Below are 19,069 nucleotides of genomic sequence, written 5' to 3'. Positions count from 1 at the left end.
GTTTTCCTGACCTCGGGTGTCTGGCCTGTTGCTCAGCTGGGCGCCTGGCTGGTCCACCTTGTCTGCCTGCTTGGACTCAGGAAGGCGAGGTGAAGCTTGGAGCCTCCCTGTGGCCCCTCCAGTGGGGGTGGACGGCCTTGACTCAGGAAGGCGAGGTGAAGCTTGGAGCCTCCCTGTGGCCCCTCCAGTGGGGGTGGACGGCCTTGACTCAGGAAGGCGAGGTGAAGCTTGGAGCCTCCCTGTGGCCCCTCCAGTGGGGGGTGGACGGCCTTGACTCAGGAAGGCGAGGTGAAGCTTGGAGCCTCCCTGTGGCCCCCCTCCAGTGGGGGGTGGACGGTCTTGCTCCTGGAATGTTCTTCTCCATTTGAACAAGGAGAGGTGCTTGAAATCCAGTAACTTGCCTGGGCATGTGGGGTGCACGTCTGGATGATGGTGAATCTATTTTTAAAGCAATTCTCTGCAGTCAGAATGTGCAAATAGATGGTGCTGAGTCTTTGTTTTGAAACATGGAGATTAAAAGGCTTTAATTTTTTGTTAAACACACTGTTTTGTTAAAGTGTAAAATATGAATTTATGCCTCAGGTAGGTAGAAAGTTATCATGAGAATGTTCACAGCATGGGTCATGTCCCCGATCTGATGGCCACGCAAAGGGCTGGTCCATGGTACGTGCTCTTAGGCTGACAGGCCCGACCCCAGTGACCATCCCTCTTGCCGGACAGCACAGTGACCCACGGTGTCCAGAAGCTTGGGTGACGAAGATGCTCTGGGGCCTGTGGGCTCAGTGGTTCCCCAAGACCCCTCATCACTGTGCCCGCCCAGCTCCAGGTGTGGCCACGTCTCTGCTCCACGACCTCTGCTTCTTGACTGGACCCAACAAGTGCTCTCGGGAGCTGGTGCATGAGCTGGGAGGTGGTGCAGAGTAGCTGCAGATGTGGGAAGGGCAGTGTGTAGTCTGCATTAGAGATGGCTCTTGAGGGCAGGGGTCAGCAGGCTCTTCCAGCGAAGGACCTGATGGTGTTTCCTGCTGCGCAGCCTCTGTGGCCGGGACTCTGTCCAGCTCTTGCCAGGACGAGTAGCTGCCTCGTGTGGAGAGTGAAGAACTGGCATCGTGTATGCTAACAAAAATACTCACCAGGAAAGCGTGCCTTCATTTAGCACCTTGTGCAGCAAGATGTGGAAAAGGAAATGGCAGCCCGCTCCAGTAGTCTTGCCTGGGAAATCCCATGGATGGAGGAGCCTGGTGGTCTGCAGTCCATGGGGTCGCTAAGAGTCGGACACAACTGATCGACTTCACTTTCACTTTTCACTTTCATGCATTGGAGAAGGAAATGGCAACCCACTCCAGTGTTCTTGCCTGGAGAATCCCAGGGACGGGGGAGCCTGGTGGGCTGCCGTCTATGGGGTCACACAGAGTCGGACACGACTGAAGCAACTTAGCAGCAGCAGCGAGATGAGTCTCCAGAGAAAGTATTTACCGTGAGATCTCGCTTACACGTGTGATCAAAAAAATAAATAAAACCGAAGCCACACTCACAGAGAACAGGCTGGTGCGAGAGGCAGGGGGTAGAGAGAGAGGTGGTGAACTTGTTTTTTTAATATATAATTTACCAAAAGAAGGCTGGAGAGACATTGTAACCTTGAAAAGGTCGCCGATAGTCAGTGTCTTCCAGAAGTGGACGAGGACAGCGTGCTGGCGAGTCCCTGCTGTTCCGGGTGGTGACCCCGCTCCTGCCGAGGCCGCCCCCCCTCTCTCCTTCACCTCCCCCTTCTTTGACATTTTAAAAGCCTCGGTCAGATTAGTCTCTGTAAGAGTCTTGGAGCCCCTGCTGACGCTTGCTGTCCAAGTGGGACCTGCGGCCGTGGGCGTGTCCTCCCCGTGTCTAAGGACCGACGGGGTCAGTGGTCACGGTCTGTGCTCAGTGTCCGTCAGTTTCTACTGTATCTTTGGAGCCATGTTACCATCTTTACAGAAGCATCCGGTCCCTCAGGATCGATCCAGTGGCCAAAATCTTTACAAAGGGCCTGTTCCCATCTTACTGTGAGGATATCTGTGCATTACTCGTTTCTGTTAGGAATTTAAGCAAGATGGCTTCATCTCGTTGTAACTACATTCTCACAGAGTGAATCAGTAAGTTTCCACTACCAGATTGGGAAAAAAAGAAGAAACTGACAACAAATAGATTATTGTGGCAAAACATGTGCTTATGGCTGATTCTTCAGAGGAAGTAGATGGCGGCTTCTCCAAGCCTCTTCCTGGAAAACCTTCCCGGGAGGATGTCAGGGGCTGGCCTGCCCTTGACCTCAGAGCTCGGAGCAGCCCCATCCTTCCTCAGGTCAGCAGCTCCCATCGGGTGGGCTCGTGCTCACGCTTGCTGCTGCTGCGAAGTCGCTTCAGTCGTGTCGGACTCTGCGACCCCACAGACGGCAGCCCACCAGGCTCCCCCGTCCCCGGGATTCTCCAGGCGAGAACACTGGAGTGGGCTGCCATTTCCTTCTCCAGTGCATGGAAGCTTAGTAGCATCCCAACTAGGCATTTGTGCCATTTTCTTTTGTAATATTGTGAGTTAAAATGCAAAGAAATTCAGTGCAGTAAAGAGGAGAACCTGTCTTCTGAGGGACTTAGTTATTGAGTGTCTCAGCCTTATGAATGTTTTGACACTTGCAGCTCAAGTTCAGCTGAACCCTGCTGCATTCAGTAACGACAGCTCGCGGCACCTAGAGTGAGGAGTGTGTGCCTGCTTTATCGTCAGAGTCCTCTCCACGAGATCCCGGGCACACTCGGAACATTTAGACGCCTGGGGCGCATTCCGTTCCCACTGACTGTTTGCTCTTTCCAAATGAGCCCGTATTTTGTTTCTACCTTTTTCCAGACTGAAATCCTTATTCAGACTGTTCGCCTGACAGTCACTTGCTCTTTGCAAACCTGCAACTTCCTGGAGAGCACGTGGAACCTGGTGTAGACCGCTTGCTGGAAGCAACGATATCTCCTAGTGCTAATGAGAGTCTTCACTCTCACTTTTGGGGTCAGATAAATCCCTGCTTATAGTGTATAAAGACTTGTCTTGATAACTTCAGCAACAGTGTCTGAGTGACTGACAGCTGAATCTGGTAATAACAAATGGTAATTCCTTAATTTTGTTGTGATTGTTTCAATGTCTTTTATGACTTAAATGCGTGTACACGTCTCTATTTTTTAAGATTTTTCTCACAATTGGATTTCATTTTAAAATGCACTTTAAGGAAGTAGATGTCTATTTTAAATAACACTGAAATGCTTTTTGTGTGTCAAATCCAAGTTATTCAAATGGTATTCCATTTTGTTGAGTCTTTTGATCTTTGGGGCTTATTATAGCAGTCTATTTTTACAGAAATAGAAATAATTCAACAGCATAAGAGTCCTACCTTTTTTCCCTTCAAAAAATGCATCTTAAGTAGGTCTTTATTGACAGATCTCGCTTGTTGCCTTTGACGGCTGTAAAGTCATGGGGATGGATGGTGGGGGTGAATCTGATACCCGAGTGGTAGTTACGAGGTCAGTTTCGCTGATTAAAGTCTGACTCAAATTTTGAAGCTGACGATTAGAGTAGTTTATCTGATGTTTTCCTCGGATCATAGAAACATACAAGCCCTGCCTCTCTCCACCATGGGTAGCGGCTGTGTCTCTGGGCACCTTCCTCCCTGTGGGCAGCAGGCTGTGTCTCCAGGCTCTCTCCACCACGGGCAGTGACTGAGTCTCCGGGCTCCTTCCTCCCTGTGGAAGGACGGGTGTGTGTTTAGACCCCCCGTGTCCATGTGTGGAAAGCTGGCTGGACACTGCCTGCCCACTGCAGAGCCCCGTCAGGCTGTCCTGGGTCGGGGCTCTGGACTGGATGGATAGGGGAGGGTGTCAGTCACGGGGAGCTGAGGTCAGGGGCCCTGGCTCCAGCCCAGAGCTGCCCACGGGCCCCGTGCCGCCCCGAACCCACGGTCGCCCCCTCCCTGCCTTTTGCCTCCAGCCCCCAGGAAGGCTGATCCTTTCTCTTCCTCCTGTTTCCAGCTGGGTCATCCTCAAAGCTCCCTGCCCAGAGAGTCTCCCAGGGAGTTTCCAGACCCTGCTCCTCCTGCCTGTGACGTGTGGGACCCCCGGGCAGTGGTCCCTGAAGCTTGGCCAGGATGCCTCTTTGCGGACCCGCACGTCTCTGAGATCCTGGCCTCAGCCTTTCTCCTCCTTCCTCCCTTCCTCCTCCACAGCTCGGCCCCAGCCCCACCAGCCCCAGCCTCTCCCTGCGGCTCCTATGTCCCCAGGCCCAGAGAAGTCCTGGGGCTCCGTGTGGAGTTTCTCTCCCCTGTTGCCAGCCTCAGGGTGGATCTACTCATCCCGTGAATCTGTTGATGCCAGGGAAGCCCTGTGTCCTCAAAGACAAAGTTCCCTTCTTTGTGTCCCAAATTAAAATAATTTGGATCTTTCCTTGGAAATTGGCATCACACCTGATGGCAGTATCAGTTCACAAGAAGTGACGGAAGCCGTCATTTCCGAGGAGGTAGGACTCATGACAGCGTAGACATCTCGCCCCTCGACTCTTCCGCTGACGATGCCTCCTGGGTGGACAGAGCTCGGCCTCGGAGGTGGACAGAGCTTGACCATCCAAGGTGGATAGAGCCAGGCCGCTGAGGTGGACAGAGCTCGGCCCTCCAGGGTGGACAGAGCTCGGTGTCGGAGGTGGACAGAGCTTGGCCCTCCGGGGTGGACAGATCTTGGTCGGGTGGACAGAGCCCGGCCTCCAAGGTGGACAGAGCCCGGCCTCCGAGGTGGACAGAGCCTGGCCCTCCGGGGTGGACAGAGCTTGGCCCTCCGGGGTGGACAGATCTCGGTCGGGTGGACAGAGCCCGGCCTCCAAGGTGGACAGAGCCCGGCCTCCAAGGTGGACAGAGCCCGGCCTCCGAGGTGGACAGAGCTCGACCCTCCGGAGTGGACAGAGCCTGGCCTCTGGGGTGGACAGAGCCTGGCTTCTGGGGTGGACAGAGCCCGGCCTCCAAGGTGGACAGATCTCGACCCTCCGGGGTGGACAGAGCCCGGCCTCCGAGGTGGACAGAACTCGACCCTCCGGGGTGGACAGAGCCTGGCCTCCGGGGTGGACAGAGCCCGGCCTCCGAGGTGGACAGAGCTCGGCCTCGGGGGTGGATAGAACTCGGCCACCCACAAACGCGATGGTCTCTGAGTTTGCTCCGTGTTCATTTTTATTTTTCTGTCAGCTTTCAGTCAACGAGGCAGGTGGATTTTCAGCTGATGCCGATGTTCATTTGAACTCAGAGGTTTACGGAAAGCGGGTGGGCGCGCGTTGTCAGGAGCCCCGGAGGTGTGGTCCCTGCAACGCTGCCCTCTCCCCAGGCCCCCGTCCCTCCGCCCGGAGCCATGTGCATCACCCTCAGCGGGTGCTTGGACGGAGAGCGTTCAGCCGGAGTGCGTGTGACGGTTTCTCCCACGTAGTTTTGCTTTTTGTGCCTTGTTAGGAAAGCCTTCCTAAGCCAAGAATATATTTATTGAAATCTTCAATTCATCTTTAACACACCTGGAATAGAGTAAGGGTCCAGCTTACAGCTTCCTCTTGGAGTTCATCGTTGTCCCGATGGTGTTTATTTTTTGTTCCTCACCGTCAGCGACGCCTGCCAGCACCCGAGGGACTCCTGCTGGGCTCTCCTGTGTTCTTGTGGTCGTTTTTCCAAACTCTGTGTCATTTCCCCCCACAATTTCAATTATTATAAATCGACAGTGCTGTATTCCTTCAAGGACAAGATGCAGTGAACACCAACATACCCTGCTGTTTCATGTTCGACTATGAAGAGTAAGGCTGCCAACGAAATGTTGAAAGAACATCCTTTGTAATGCACTCCTTGACTTCACAGACGCTAAATTATGAACAAAAATCCATGTTAGAACCAGTGGCAAACCTCCCACCACTTCCTTTCTGGCAGCGCTGCAGCTGCTGCTGGCCTTGTTTTCCCTTTAATCAGGGTCTTTCTGTCAAGGTCTAGACTGATTCACGTTCTGGGTGGAATACAGAGACTGTGTAGACCAGTTTGGGGACAGTTTCCCATCCACAGGCGTTTCTCTATTTAATCAGTATTTCTTTGGTATTTTTCAATGAAGGATTAAATTTTCTCATTTTAAGTACGCATGTTGTTTTGCATATTCTTGAATATCTAATGATTTAGGGGGAGAGGTATTCTCAATTTTTTTTCTCCTGGTTCTAGTGTATAAAGGCATGAGTCATACTGATAGAGTTCACTTTTATCCATCCGTATTTCTAGACGTCCATAATTTCTCAGATGTCTGTACGTTTCTCTGGCCCTATTTATGGACATTATTATCATCTGTGAATTCTCTGGCCCTATTTATGGACATTATTATCATCTGTGAATTCTCTGGCCCTATTTATGGACATTATTATCATCTATGAATACTGTTAACGTTGTAAATTGTTTATGCCCTGAGGAGTCTTTTTCCCTGCCTCAAGGTGGACAGAGGTAAACCGAGAAGTTTGCATCCCAGCAGGGCACTGAGAATTCTAGCATCTCACCTTCTAGAGTGACATTTACTGAGAGGTTGCAACCAGCCTCTCTGTTACAGACTCACAAAATTAGTGAGCATCTCTCTCAGCCTCCAGGAGGAAGTTTTCCGTATTCAACACAGAATCACCGATGCTCTGAGTCTCATTTAGAGGTTTCCTGGAAGGTCGGGGAAGGTGCCTTTTATTAGAAGGCTTCGTTGTGAATGACGTTTGTCAGGTGTCTTTCGAGGCTTGTTTGCGATCCTGCAAGAGTCTCCGTGCTCTGAGCTGTGGTGTGGGGGCTCCCAGGAGCCCCATCCTCCTGCCCCGGGTGGTCCTGCCCCACCTCCATCTCGGGCTGGGCGTGTGTCCACAGCCCTGGGCAGGAGTGACGATGCTGACTTACAGAAAAAGCGGCCCCAGTTTTGGGCAGGCTCTTCCTCTCTCGGGTCAGCCTTTCGGGGGACGCCTGCTGTGAGCGGCCAGGGGGAGGCGGCCTTGGCGCAGCCCAAGGTCTGCTGCTGGCAGCGTGGGAGCAGCTGGGGGCCAACCTGCCACCCGAGCCGACTCCCACTCGACTGCCGTCCCCACGACTGACTGCAGCCGCAGGAGGCCCACAGAGAGGCGCCAGGCAGGCCCCTCCAGATCCCAGGAGCCCTGAGGTTTGGGGGGTCTCACTAGGCCCTGGTGGGTGAGTGTTACGCAGAGTAAATGACACTGACATTCAGGTGAAAAGCTACATTCCCTTCCTTGTTCATTGCTCAAGACGTATTTTCATTTTTATATTTTTCTGTGTCTGGTTTGATAATATTTTCTTTAGGATGTTTGCATTTATGTTCAAGAAGGTGATAGATAAGTTAATTTACTTTGTTACAACTTCCTTGCTGGGTTTTTGTGTCCAGCTTGGCTTGGGTTTATACAAGTTAAATGGTGTTCCTTTTTAGTTTTTCCTCAAAGACGGTGAATTTTTTTTTCTTGAAATATGTGGAATTCACTGATGAAGCTGTATAGCCCTAGAGTTTACTTTGTAAAAGAATTCTAACGGTGGATTCAGCTTTTAAAACAAATGTAGTAATATTTGCATAAAAACGGTGATGAACAAGAGTAACCGGGTGGGTGTGGCTGTTCCAATAAAACTTTATTCACAAAAACAGGCCCTTGGCTACCCTGAGATTAGATCAATTTTCAACAGCTTTTTAAAAATAAAAATGCATTGAAAGATGTAAATATTCTCTGAAACACCATTTCAAAGAGCTGTAACTTCATTATCCATTCAAAATACATTCTTATTTCCACTGTGATTTTTTAAAAATTTTTTATGGTTTCTTATTCATTTATTTATTTAATTGGAGGCTAATTACTTTATAATATTGTGGTGGTTTTTGCCATCCATTGACATGAATCAGCCACGGGTGTACGTGTGTCCTCCATCCCAAAACCCCTCCCACCTCCCTCCCCATCCCACCCCTCAGGGTCGTCCCAGAGCACCGGCTTTGCGGGCCCTGTTTCATGTGTCAAACTTGGACTGGCGATCTGTTTCACATATGGTAACATACATGTTTCAGTGCTATTCTCTCAAATCATCCCACCCTCGCCTTCTCCCACAGAATCCAAAAGTCTGCTCTTTACATCTGTGTCTCTTTTGCTGCCTCACATACAGGATCATCATTACCATCTTTCTAAATTCCATATATATGCGTTAGTATACTGTATTGGTGTTTTTCTTCCTGACTTACTTCACTCTGAATAATAGGCTCCAGTTTGATCCACCTCATTAGAACTGATTCAAATGTATTCTTTTTAATGGCTGAGTAATACTCCATTGTGTATATGTACCACAGCTTTCTTATCCATTCATCTGCTGATGGACATTTAGGTTGCTTCCATGTCCTGGCTATTATAAACAGTGCTGCGATAAACATTGGGGTACACGTGTCTCTTTCAATTCTGGTTTCCTCTGTGTGTATGTCCAGCAGTGGGATTGCTGGGTCATAAGGCAGTTCTATTTCCAGTTTTTTAAGGAATCTCCACACTGTTCTCCATAGTGGCTGTACTAGTTTGCATTCCCACCAACAGTGTAAGAGGGTTCCCTTTTCTCCACACCCTCTCCAGCATTTTTTGCTTGTAGACTTTTGGATCACAGCCATTCTGACTGGTGTGAAATGGTACCTCATAGTGGTTTTGATTTGCATTTCTCTGATAATGAGTGATGTTGAGCATCTTTTCATGTGTCTGTTAGCCATCTGTATGTCTTCTTTGGAGAAATGTCTGTTTAGTTCTTTGGCCCATTTTTTGGTTGGGTTGTTTATGTTCTGGTATACATAAGCTGCTTGTATGTTTTAGAGATTAGTTCTTTATCAGTTGCTTCATTTGCTATTACTTTCTCCCATTCTGAAGGCTGTCTTTTCACCTTGCTTATAGTTTCCTTAGTTGTGCAAAACATTTTAAGTTTAATCAGGTCCCATTTGCTTATTTTTGCTTTTATTTGCATCACTCTGGGAGGTGGGTCATAGAGGACCCTGCTGTGATTTGTGTCCGAGAGCGTGATTCTTGCATCTTTGGCCTGTGGAGGTTTAGACGTTTATTAATTTCATTGAGAAGGAGCTTTGGTGTTCTCTTTAGATGCTCACTTTCCGCTGTAGAGAATGTGAGGACACAGTCCTCAGTGAATCACAACCAGTGAATCTGACCCTGTGAAAAAATTTCATATTGGAGTATTTTTAAAAATTTTTTATTTAGTCGCTAAGTCATGTCTGACTCGTTTGCGACCCCATGAACTGTAGCCCACCAGGCTCCTCTGTCCATGGGACTTTCCAGGCACGAATACTAGGGTGGGCTGCCATTTCCCTCTCCAGGTCCCTCCTGACCCGGGGTGGAGCCCACGTCTCGCGCGCTTGCAGGCAGAGTCTTGGCTGCTGAGCCCCCCGCGCAGCCCCAGGTTCAAGAGCAGCTGCCTCACGTGTTGTGTGTGTGTTAGGGAAACAGCAAAGTGGTTCAGTTTCCCGTCTAGATCACTGAGAGATACTGGGTTATAGTTCCCTGAACAGCAGTCTCCGTTGGTTATCTACTGTATATACAGCAATGTTAGTGATATATAATGCTGTTTTGATCCGAGACATGTATTAAATATTCTGTTTTTATCTGCAGTGAAGGTCTTTTAGCAGGAATCTCAATCCCACTCAGTTATTGTAAGAGGAACTCACACCGCATTACCGTTTCTTTGTTCTCAGTGTGCAGTTCCTTCAGCAGGAAAAGCTCTGTGTTGACCACGGATCGGCGTCCACCGCCCTGCCCTCGGGCTCCGTGTGTCCCACTCTTTCTGCTCCAGCCTCACTCCCACCGGTGCTCAGCTGCCGGGGCCTGGTCGGTGCTGAGCCCCCCAGGGCCCCGGCCGGCGCTCAGCCCCCTGGGCCTGGCTGGGGCTCTGCAGGCCCTGGGACTGTCCTCTGGTCCTGGGCAGTGGACCAGACCCTGACGGCCTCGCCGAGCATCCTACCTGCCCTCTCCCCTCCCCCAGGTGCCAGGCTGTGTCCGAGGCCGTGCTGGCCAGAGCTCTGTGCAGGCCCCAGGGGGATGGGGTGGCTGTTCAGTGGTCTCCCGTGACCTGTGCCGCCCACTGACCAGGCCCCGCTCAGCCTGGGGCACGTCTGACTCCACATGGAGGAGTCAACTTCTCTAGTTTATCCGGGATGACTTTCTGACTCATCCATTCTTCACTTGCTAAAAACATGTTTTATACAAATCCTATAAAAACTGATCAGGAAGAAATATTTTAAAAATCCCACGATTTTGTTGAACTGTGGTGTTGGAAGAGACTCCTGAGAGTCCCTTGGGCTGCAAGGAGATCCAACCAGTCCATCCTAAAGGAGATCAGTCCTGAATATTCATTAGAAGGACTGATGCTGAAGATGAAACTCCAATACTTTGGCCACCTGATGTGAAGAACTGACTCCTTAGAAAAGATCCTGATGCTGGGAAAGATTGAGGGCAGGTGGAGAAGGGGACGACAGAGGATGAGATGGTTGGATGGCATCACGGACTCAATGGACATGAGTTTGGGTAGACTCCAGGAGTTGGCGATGGACAGGGAGGCCTGGTGTGCTGCAGTCCATGGGGTCGCAAAGAGTCAGACACGACTGAGCGACTGAACTGAACTGAATCAAAGCCTTGTTAGACGTGTGGGTGTGTGGTGAATACACAGCTTTTTTCAGACTCAGGCGCGTTTCGCCAGGGCCCCTGCTCTCTGCCCTCATGCCTCCCACCTCTGCTCTGTTTCAGACTAAAACTGGGATCGCCTTGTTGCACGATGAAGTGTCTGGCCACGCCTATGACGTCCGCCTGAAGCTGACGAAAGAGGTACTGACAATTCAGAAACAGGATGTCATCTGTGTTAGTGGCAGCGGTCCCAGTGCAAACGTAAGTGCCTCCGTGTCTGCAGCCCCAGGGCTTGTCTAGACCGTGTCACGCGGATCCGCGAGAGGGGCTCCTGCGGGACATGGCCGGATGGACCTCAGCCCTGTCCAGGTGCCCACGTTGCTGCAGAGCAAAGTACCTTTCCAAGTTCATATTGTTTCCTCTCTCGGTGGCTTTCTTAATTTCTTTATTAATATATTTTCCTTGAGGAGCTTTATATTAAAAACATCCCCAGACAGCACACCATGAGACTGAGCATATTCTCATGGGAAACTAGAAAGCTGTGATGAGCAAGTTCGTCTCCTTCCTGAAGGAGTAAGAACTCCAGGGTTTCTGCCCGGAACCACAGGCAGAGAAAGTACAGCATGTGCTCTTCAGCGTCCGCCTGTCCTTGCCTCCATGGATGCAAATAGAGTTTTCACATAAAGCTTGGTCCTTCTTGGCTTCAGTTATAAGTGAAATGTTCTTAAAGGTAAGAAACATGTATTGGATGTTTTAGAATATTGAATAAAGATTAGGAAATAATGGTTTTTCAAGTTTTATCTCCAAATTTAACTTGAGACTACTGCAGATGATGTATTAAATATATAACACGTTATATTTGAAGTTTCCTATTTTCCTCCCAGTGGGCTTAAGTGGCTATGGATACATTCTGGAAGAATTCTGGAAGTACCCCAAGGTCTGCCATCCCCAGGTGGGCTGGCTCTTCTAGGGGCGCTGGAGACCCCTTGTTTGTGGGATTTCTGAGTCCTTGTAACCTTTACCACAGAGATGATGTGGGCAGGATGCTTCCACCTGGTCTGTCCACAGTCCTGTGGTCAGTGTGCTGTCATCAGGGCACGCCATGACCTTGCCTCCATGTCCTCACATGCATGTCTCCCCCTGGACGGCGTCCTCCTCTTTCTGTCCTGGAGCCCAAGGCTGCCCCCCCACCCAGGTCCTGCCCCCGTTCTGGCTGCGGGCCTCGGTTGAGGGCATCCCCTGCACATCCAGGGTGGTGGAGCCTCACAATGAGGGTGGGAGACAGGACGCTCCCCCTGGATCCTCAGGCCCTGGTTCTGCATCTCAAGGACACCCCCACCCTGCCCCATGGATCCTGCAAAGCCGCCTCCTCTAGCTCTTAGAAGAGTCCCTTGGAGCCAAGAGTGCCCCTCTCCAACAGGCGGGGCGGCCTCCTGCTCAGCTGCACAAGACCTTCCCTTTGCTGATTATCTTCTACGTGTTCTCAGGACCATGGGTGTGGTGGAGAGGGAGCAGGAGGAAGCAGCCGGGTGATTCTGTAACCACTTAAAAGTGTCACTTTCTTAATGGTGAATTTGAAATCAGTAGAAAGTTTCAGATAAGTTATAGTAAAAACAGGTAAAGTTTCTATACTATATTGTCCAGTTCAGTCGTGTCCGACTCTTTGCGACCCCATGGATTGCAGCTCACCAGGTCTCCCTGTCCATCACCATCTCCCAGAGTCCACTCAAACTCTTGTCCGTTGAGTTGGTGATGCCATCCAACCTTCTCATCCTCTGGCATCCCCTTCTCCTCTTGCCTTCAATCTTTCCCAGCATCAGGGTCTTTTCACATGAGTCAGTTCTTCGCATCAGGTGGCCAAAGTATTGGAGTTTCAGCTTCAGCATCAGTCCTTCCAATGAACATTCAGGACTGATCTCCTTTAGGATGGACTGGTTGGATCTCCTGGCAGTCCAAGGGACTCTCAAGAGTCTTCTCCAACACCACAGTTCAAAAGCATCAATTCTTCAGTGCTCAGCCTTCTTCACAGTCCAACTCTCACATCCATACATGACCACTGGAAAAACCATAGCCATGACTAGATGGACCTTGGTCAGCAAAGTAATGTCTCTGCTTTTCAATATGCTGTCTAGGTTGGTCATAGCTTTTCTGTTTCCACTGTTTCCCCGTCTATTTTCCATGAAGTGATGGGACGAGATGCCATGATCTTCATTTTTTGAATGTTGAGTTCTAAACTAGCTTTTTCACTCTCCTCTTTCACTTTCATCAAGAGGCTCTTTGATCCCTCTTCACTTTCTGCCATAAGGGTGGTGTTATCTGCATGTCTGAGGTTATTGATATTTCTCCAGGCAATCTTGATTCCAGCTTGTGCTTCATCCAGCCCGGCATTTCTCATGATGTAGTCTGCACATAAGTTAAATAGCAGGGTGACAATATACAGCCTTGATGTACTCCTTCCCCAATTTGGAACCAATCTGTTGTTTCATTTCTGGTTCTAACTGTTGCTTCTTGACCTGCATACAGATTCTTGTGTATTGTCCAAGAAAAATAAATTATACTTTTTAGAATTCATTGTCAGATTCTCTGCCCAAGGTTACCTTCTTGATGAAAATTATTGGTTCCTTCATAAGAAAAGTGGGTGTATGTTCGTAAATTTATGTTTATGGTTTCAAGTGATTTATTGGTGCCTGAAGCTTGATGTTGGCATTGCCTGCTGTATATCAAAGGGTGGTTTCCGAGGTTATGTTGTCAGCCTCCTGGCTCCATCTTTACTGATCTCTGCTGCTTCCAGAGGAAGCCTCATTTGTAGGAAAGGAGTGAAACATTCTTGAATCGACGTGTGTATCTGGGCTGGGTAACTGTGAGGTGGACTCAGAGGACGTTTTTGGACCAAGAAGAACATGTTCAGCTCCTGAGATCAGAATGCCTTCTCTACACCAGACTCAGAATCCCACTGGAATTCAATCCCACTGATTGGAGAAACAGTTGAAACCTGTGTTCTTCACAAATAAAACTAAAACTAAAAATAAAACTAACTTTGACCTGAGAATTTATCATGTGTTTGGAGAATGAAAAAGACAACTTCCAGCAACAGTCATGGCTATTTCTACAGATCATGCAGCACCTCTGGGGGTGTCAGGACACAGTGATTCTCTTATGTTCATATTGCTGAGTGTTTCAATGTTAACCTCCAACAGGAAACCTGATGGAGAGCACTTATTTTCCATCATCTAAAATTACTCTGAGTTGCAGGAGAGGGAGATGGAATAATTATTCCCCAGCTGATCAGCAGCAGAAATGAGTGTGGATTTCACACCTCACTGAACCCTGAGTCCCTGTGTGGGTCCCAGGAGATGAAAAACGCATCACTGGATTCAACACACACTTACTGCGTCTCCCCATCCGTGACTGATGCTGAAGCTCCAATACTTTGGTCACTTGATGGGCAGAACCAACTCTTAGGAAAAGACACTGATGCTGGGAAAGATCGAGGGCAGGAGGAGAAGCGGATGACAGAGGATGAGATGGTTGGATGGCCTCACCGACTCAATGGACATGAACTTGAGTAAACTCTGGAAGATGGTGAAGGACAGGGAGGCCTGGCATGCTGCAGTTCCCTGGGTTGTAAAGAGTCAGACACGACTGAGCATCTGAACAACACCACCACCCATGTGAGATCAGGCAGGGGTCGGCTTGTCACTGGGGCCACAAGGCCTGTCAGAGTCTAAGGGCAGACACCCCACTCCTGCGGGGGTGGCTCACACTGGTGCTTTCAATTCCAAGGTCAGCTTTCTTAACATAAATAATGCTACTGACTGATCCTTACATTTCGAGCTCTGTTGTCAGTGGGAGGCTCATGCTTGCTTCACAACCAACAGGCTCTGTGACGAGCACTTGCTCACAAGTGAGACTGGAGGGGATCTGGTTCTCTTGGAACCTGACCCAGTTGCACTGAGCTTTACACCTTGGGTTGCACTTACACTCTTTATTGTCTGTTTGAGAAGACAGGATTAGGGAGTAGACCTCTATTAGTGTTCGTGAAACTGCTGAAAAAATAAGCACTGTATCTGTTCTGGGTGGATGTTCTTATCAGGAAAGAGGGAGAGAAAGCTGAGTTTACCCTTTTATAAAACCCACAGATTCTCAGACCTGCTGATTCAACATCAGAGTCTAGAATTGGCGATTTTATATTTCATTTGTATTCCTGTCTCTTCCAATCAACATGGCACTCCGAATAGTTAAATCTCTGGGTTTTCTGTCCTTTATCGAGCCCACAGAAATGGTATGGACCTAACAGAAGAGGTGGCAAGAATATACAGAAGAACTGTACAAAAAAGATCTTCACAACCCAGATAATCACGATGGTGTGATCACTCACCTAGAGCCAGACATCCTGGAATGTGAAGTCAAGCGGGCCTTAGAAAGCATCACTACGAACAAAGCTAGTGGAGGTGATGGAATTCCAGTGGAGCTATTTCAAATCCTGAAAGATGATGCTGTGAAAGTGCTGCACTCAATATGCCAGCAAATTTGGAAAACTCAGCAGTGGCCACAGGACTGGAAAAGTTTTTATTCCAGTCCCAAAGAAAGGCAATGCCAAAGAATGCTCAAACTACCGAACAATTGCACTCATCTCACATGCTAGTAAAGTAATGCTCAAAATTCTCCAAGCCAGGCTTCAGCAAATACGTGAACCGTGAACTTCCAGTTGTTCAAGCTGATTTTAGAAAAGGCAGAGGAACCAGAGACCAAATGGCCAACATCCGCTGGATCATCGAAAAAGCAAGAGAGTTCTAGGAAAATATCTATTTCTGCCTTATTGACTATGCCAAAGCCTTTGACTGTTTGGATCACAGTAAACTTTGGAAAATTCTGAAAGAGATGGGAACACCAGACCACATGACCTATCTCTTGAGAAACCTATATGCAGGTCAGGAAGCAACAGTTAGAACTGGACATGGAACAACAGACTGGTTCCAAATAAGAAAAGGAGTTATGTTAAGGCTGGATATTGTCACCCTGCTTATTTAACTTCTATGCAGAGTACATCATGAGAAACCGTGGGCTGGAAGAAGCACAAGCTGGAATCAAGATTGCTGGGAGAAATATCAATAACCTCAGATATGCAGATGACACCACCCTTATGGCAGAAAGGAAAGAGGAACTAAAAAGCCTCTTGATGAAATTGAAACTGGAGAGTGAAAACGTTGGCTTAAAGCTCAACATTCAGAAAACGAAGATCATGGCATCCGGTCCCATCACTTCATGGGAAATAGATGGGGAAACAGTGGAAACAGTGTCAGACTTTATTTTTCTGGGCTCCAAAATCACTGCAGGTGGTGATTGCAGCCATGAAATTAAAAGACGCTTACTCCTTGGCAGGAAAGTTATGGCCAACCTAGATAGCATGTTCAAAAGCAGAGACATTACTTTGCCAACTAGTCAAGGCTATGGTTTTTACAGTGGTCATGTATGGATGTGAGAGTTGTATTGTGAAGAAAGCTGAGCGCCAAAGAATTGATGCATTTGAACTGTGGTGTTGGAGAAGACTCTTGAGAGTCCCTTGGACTGCAAGGAGATCCAACCAGTCCATCCTAAAGGAGATCAGTCCTGAGTGTTCTTTGGAAGGACTGATGCTGAAACTGAAATTCCAGTACTTTGGCCACCTCATGCGAAGGGCTGACTCATTGGAAAAGACTCTGATGCTGGGAGGGATTGGGGGCAGGAGGAAAAGGGGGCGACAGAGGGTGAGATGGCTGGGTGGCATCACCGACTGGGTTCACATGAGTTTGGGTGAACTCCGGGAGTTGGTGATGGACAGGGAGACCTGGCGTGCTGCAGTTCATGGGGTCGCAAAGAGTCAGACACAACTGAGCGACTGAACTGACTGACTGGGTTTTCTAATTGTCTCCTAAAGAGAGAATGTGCTTTGCCATATGAAGAAGCTGGCTTGTTATGTTTCAGACTTTTTGTTTAGATTGCTTTATGTTTATGGTTGTGTCTGTCCATTTGACTTATTTTATTTTTCTAAATTGTAAGGTTACATTTGTGGCTTGAATGAATGCAGTGATGGAGTAAAAAGTAGTGACAGGAAGAAAGAATTGAAAAGATGTCTGTGTTGTATCTGGCACTTTAAGTCATCGCACATTTATGGCTGAAATGTATTTTAGAGAACTCCATACCTTCGGTTTGGGAAGAAACGGCAGAAGTTGTTGGTGAGCTCACAGGGTTCATTACGGGGTTGTGGCAGCACGTAGCTGCTGCTCTGCTGCCTGAGGATCTAGTGCTGCCTGTCACTTCTCAAGGTCGCACCCAGAGCAGCGAGAGGAGAGAAGGGCAGGCGGCGCGAGACACTGGCAATTCTGGCGACAGTTCACCGTGTGAGCCCAGCTGGACCAGTCCCTGGACTGGTGTTTGCTGCCCAGCTTGAGCTGGGCAACGCGGGGAGAGCGGACCTCAGGAGGAGACCCTGGGCTGAACCAGGGGAAACGACTGACCGTAGTCCGTCCACCCAGAGGGAGGAGGTCCCAAGTCACACGGGGAGAGAGTGAGATTGAAGACAGTGCCCCCCGCGAAAGAATTCTTGCCTGGCCAGCGTTGGCTTCTGAAGGAGGAGGGACAAAGCCAGGCAAACGCCCCTGAGGACACTCATCCCGACCGCCCCTCACTCGGGTCTCGTGCTGTGGTTCATGCTTCCTGTGCGGCCTGAAATCCTCCTGCTGAAAATGCAGTCAGGTGGTGTCAGGTTCAGGGGGCCCTGGTGCACGCAGGCCTGGTGCAGGCCTTCTGGAGGAACATGCACGCTCTCCACCGGGGCCTGAGAGGACTCCCAGTCCGGGTTCTCGCCAGGGAAGAAAGCCAGTGCGAGCGGAGGTGCAGAGGTGGGTCTGCAGAGACGTCGAGCTGTGAGAGCCAAGTGCGTCACGTGAAGGGCGTGTGTTCACTGTGTCTGAAGACTAAACAGAAGGTTCTAACAGTCTGACAGAGGAAGGAGAGATTGTATACAGCGATCCAGCCTTTGTGAAACCAGCGAAAGCGAATAAAGAAAATAAATGAAATTGGAATCTCAGTGTACCAGTTAGATAACATCTGGAAACAAAAAGCCAGAGCTGCAAAGTAGATCTAAAGAAATCTCAGGAATGAAAACCACGAGCTAGAGAAGACAGGTGAGTGGTTAGGGGGCCCTGGCGCAGCAAGGGAGCTGGCGGTTGTAGTGATGGAGACCCAGAGGGCAGATGGGGCACGGCAGCCAGGACCCGACGCCGGCGAGCCCTGAGTTGGTGGAGGACATGGGTCTGGGACCCCCAAAGGCCCCGGGGGACACCTGCTCTCCCCGTCTGTCCCCCGAAGGCCCTGGGGGACACTTGCTGTCCCCGTCCATCTCCCGAAGGCCCTGGGGGACACCTGCTCTCCCCGTCCGTCCCCCGAAGGCCCTGGGGGACACCTGCTCTCCCCGTCCATCCCCCGAAGTCCCCGGGGGACACCTGCTCTCCCCGTCCATCCCCCGAAGGCCCTGGGGGACACCTGCTCTCCCCGTCCGTCCCCTGCTCCTCTGGCCCATGATGAGGGACCTCAGGCAGGTCCTGGGGGCGTCTGCTCCTGTCTCTCTTCTGGAATCACTTGTGTCCTGTGTGCTTGGCCTTCTTCACAGGTTTTGTCCCGCTCGTATCACAGATCTACAGAGTGATCAGAGAAATTAGAATCGGGCCCAGAACCTTTCTCTCTGTGTTCTGGGCACTTTGTATGCTGGCCCCGAGCCAACCTCAAGGCTTGTGATTGACTGACTTACTTTGAGTTGGGAGAAACCCTGCTTGTGGCAATCGCCAGCTAGCCCTGTACACGTGCTGTTGAGGAGTCAGTCCTGTTTGAAGTCTGCATGTCTTAGAAGGGCCACCGCCCTTTTCCTTGGGTGGGTCATTTCCAGAAGAATTGTTTCCACAGGCAAGGACTGGTGATAGTTGGGGGGGCCTGCGTGTAAATGGGTCCAAAAGACACAGAAGGGGTCCTGGAAAGCAGGGGTCGGTCCTGAGGGGGGACCTGGGCGCCGTCTGTGGGTGGAGGCGGGAGCTGAGGGTTTAACCGGGAGGCCAGTCTCACGCTCTCTGAGGAGGGCGGGCAGCGTTTTCGCAACAAGTGGAGGATGGATTGTCAGCGAGTTCTTAGGAATTTCCCAGCTGCCGGGACATCGGCGACTCTGACTCTTGTGGAATTTGCCCTGGTCCTGGCCCTCAGCACCGTGCATTCGCCCAGTAAATGTGTGTGGACTCAATCCATAGTCTTCTTCTCTTCAACAAGGACAGATTGGCTTTGAGAACATGAAAACCTTGAGATACTGAATGTGTGTGTGTGTGCTTAGTCATGTCCGACTCTTGCAACCCCATGGACT

General features: G+C 49.8%; 1 protein-coding gene across 1 annotated transcript in view; it reads left to right on the top strand.

Annotated features, from left to right (window-relative positions):
- Positions 1-19,069, top strand: part of SNTG2 (syntrophin gamma 2) — a 120,169-nt gene that overhangs the window by 34,863 nt on the left and 66,237 nt on the right. The window contains exon 2 of the mRNA XM_070795450.1: positions 10,807-10,944. Within this exon, the coding sequence (XP_070651551.1) occupies positions 10,807-10,944 (138 nt within the window). The remainder of the gene's footprint in view (positions 1-10,806; positions 10,945-19,069) is intronic.

This window comes from Bos indicus, chromosome 8 (genome assembly GCF_029378745.1).
Source record: "Bos indicus isolate NIAB-ARS_2022 breed Sahiwal x Tharparkar chromosome 8, NIAB-ARS_B.indTharparkar_mat_pri_1.0, whole genome shotgun sequence".
Lineage (NCBI taxonomy): Eukaryota > Metazoa > Chordata > Mammalia > Artiodactyla > Bovidae > Bos > Bos indicus.
This window is presented reverse-complemented; position numbering and strand designations above follow the sequence as displayed.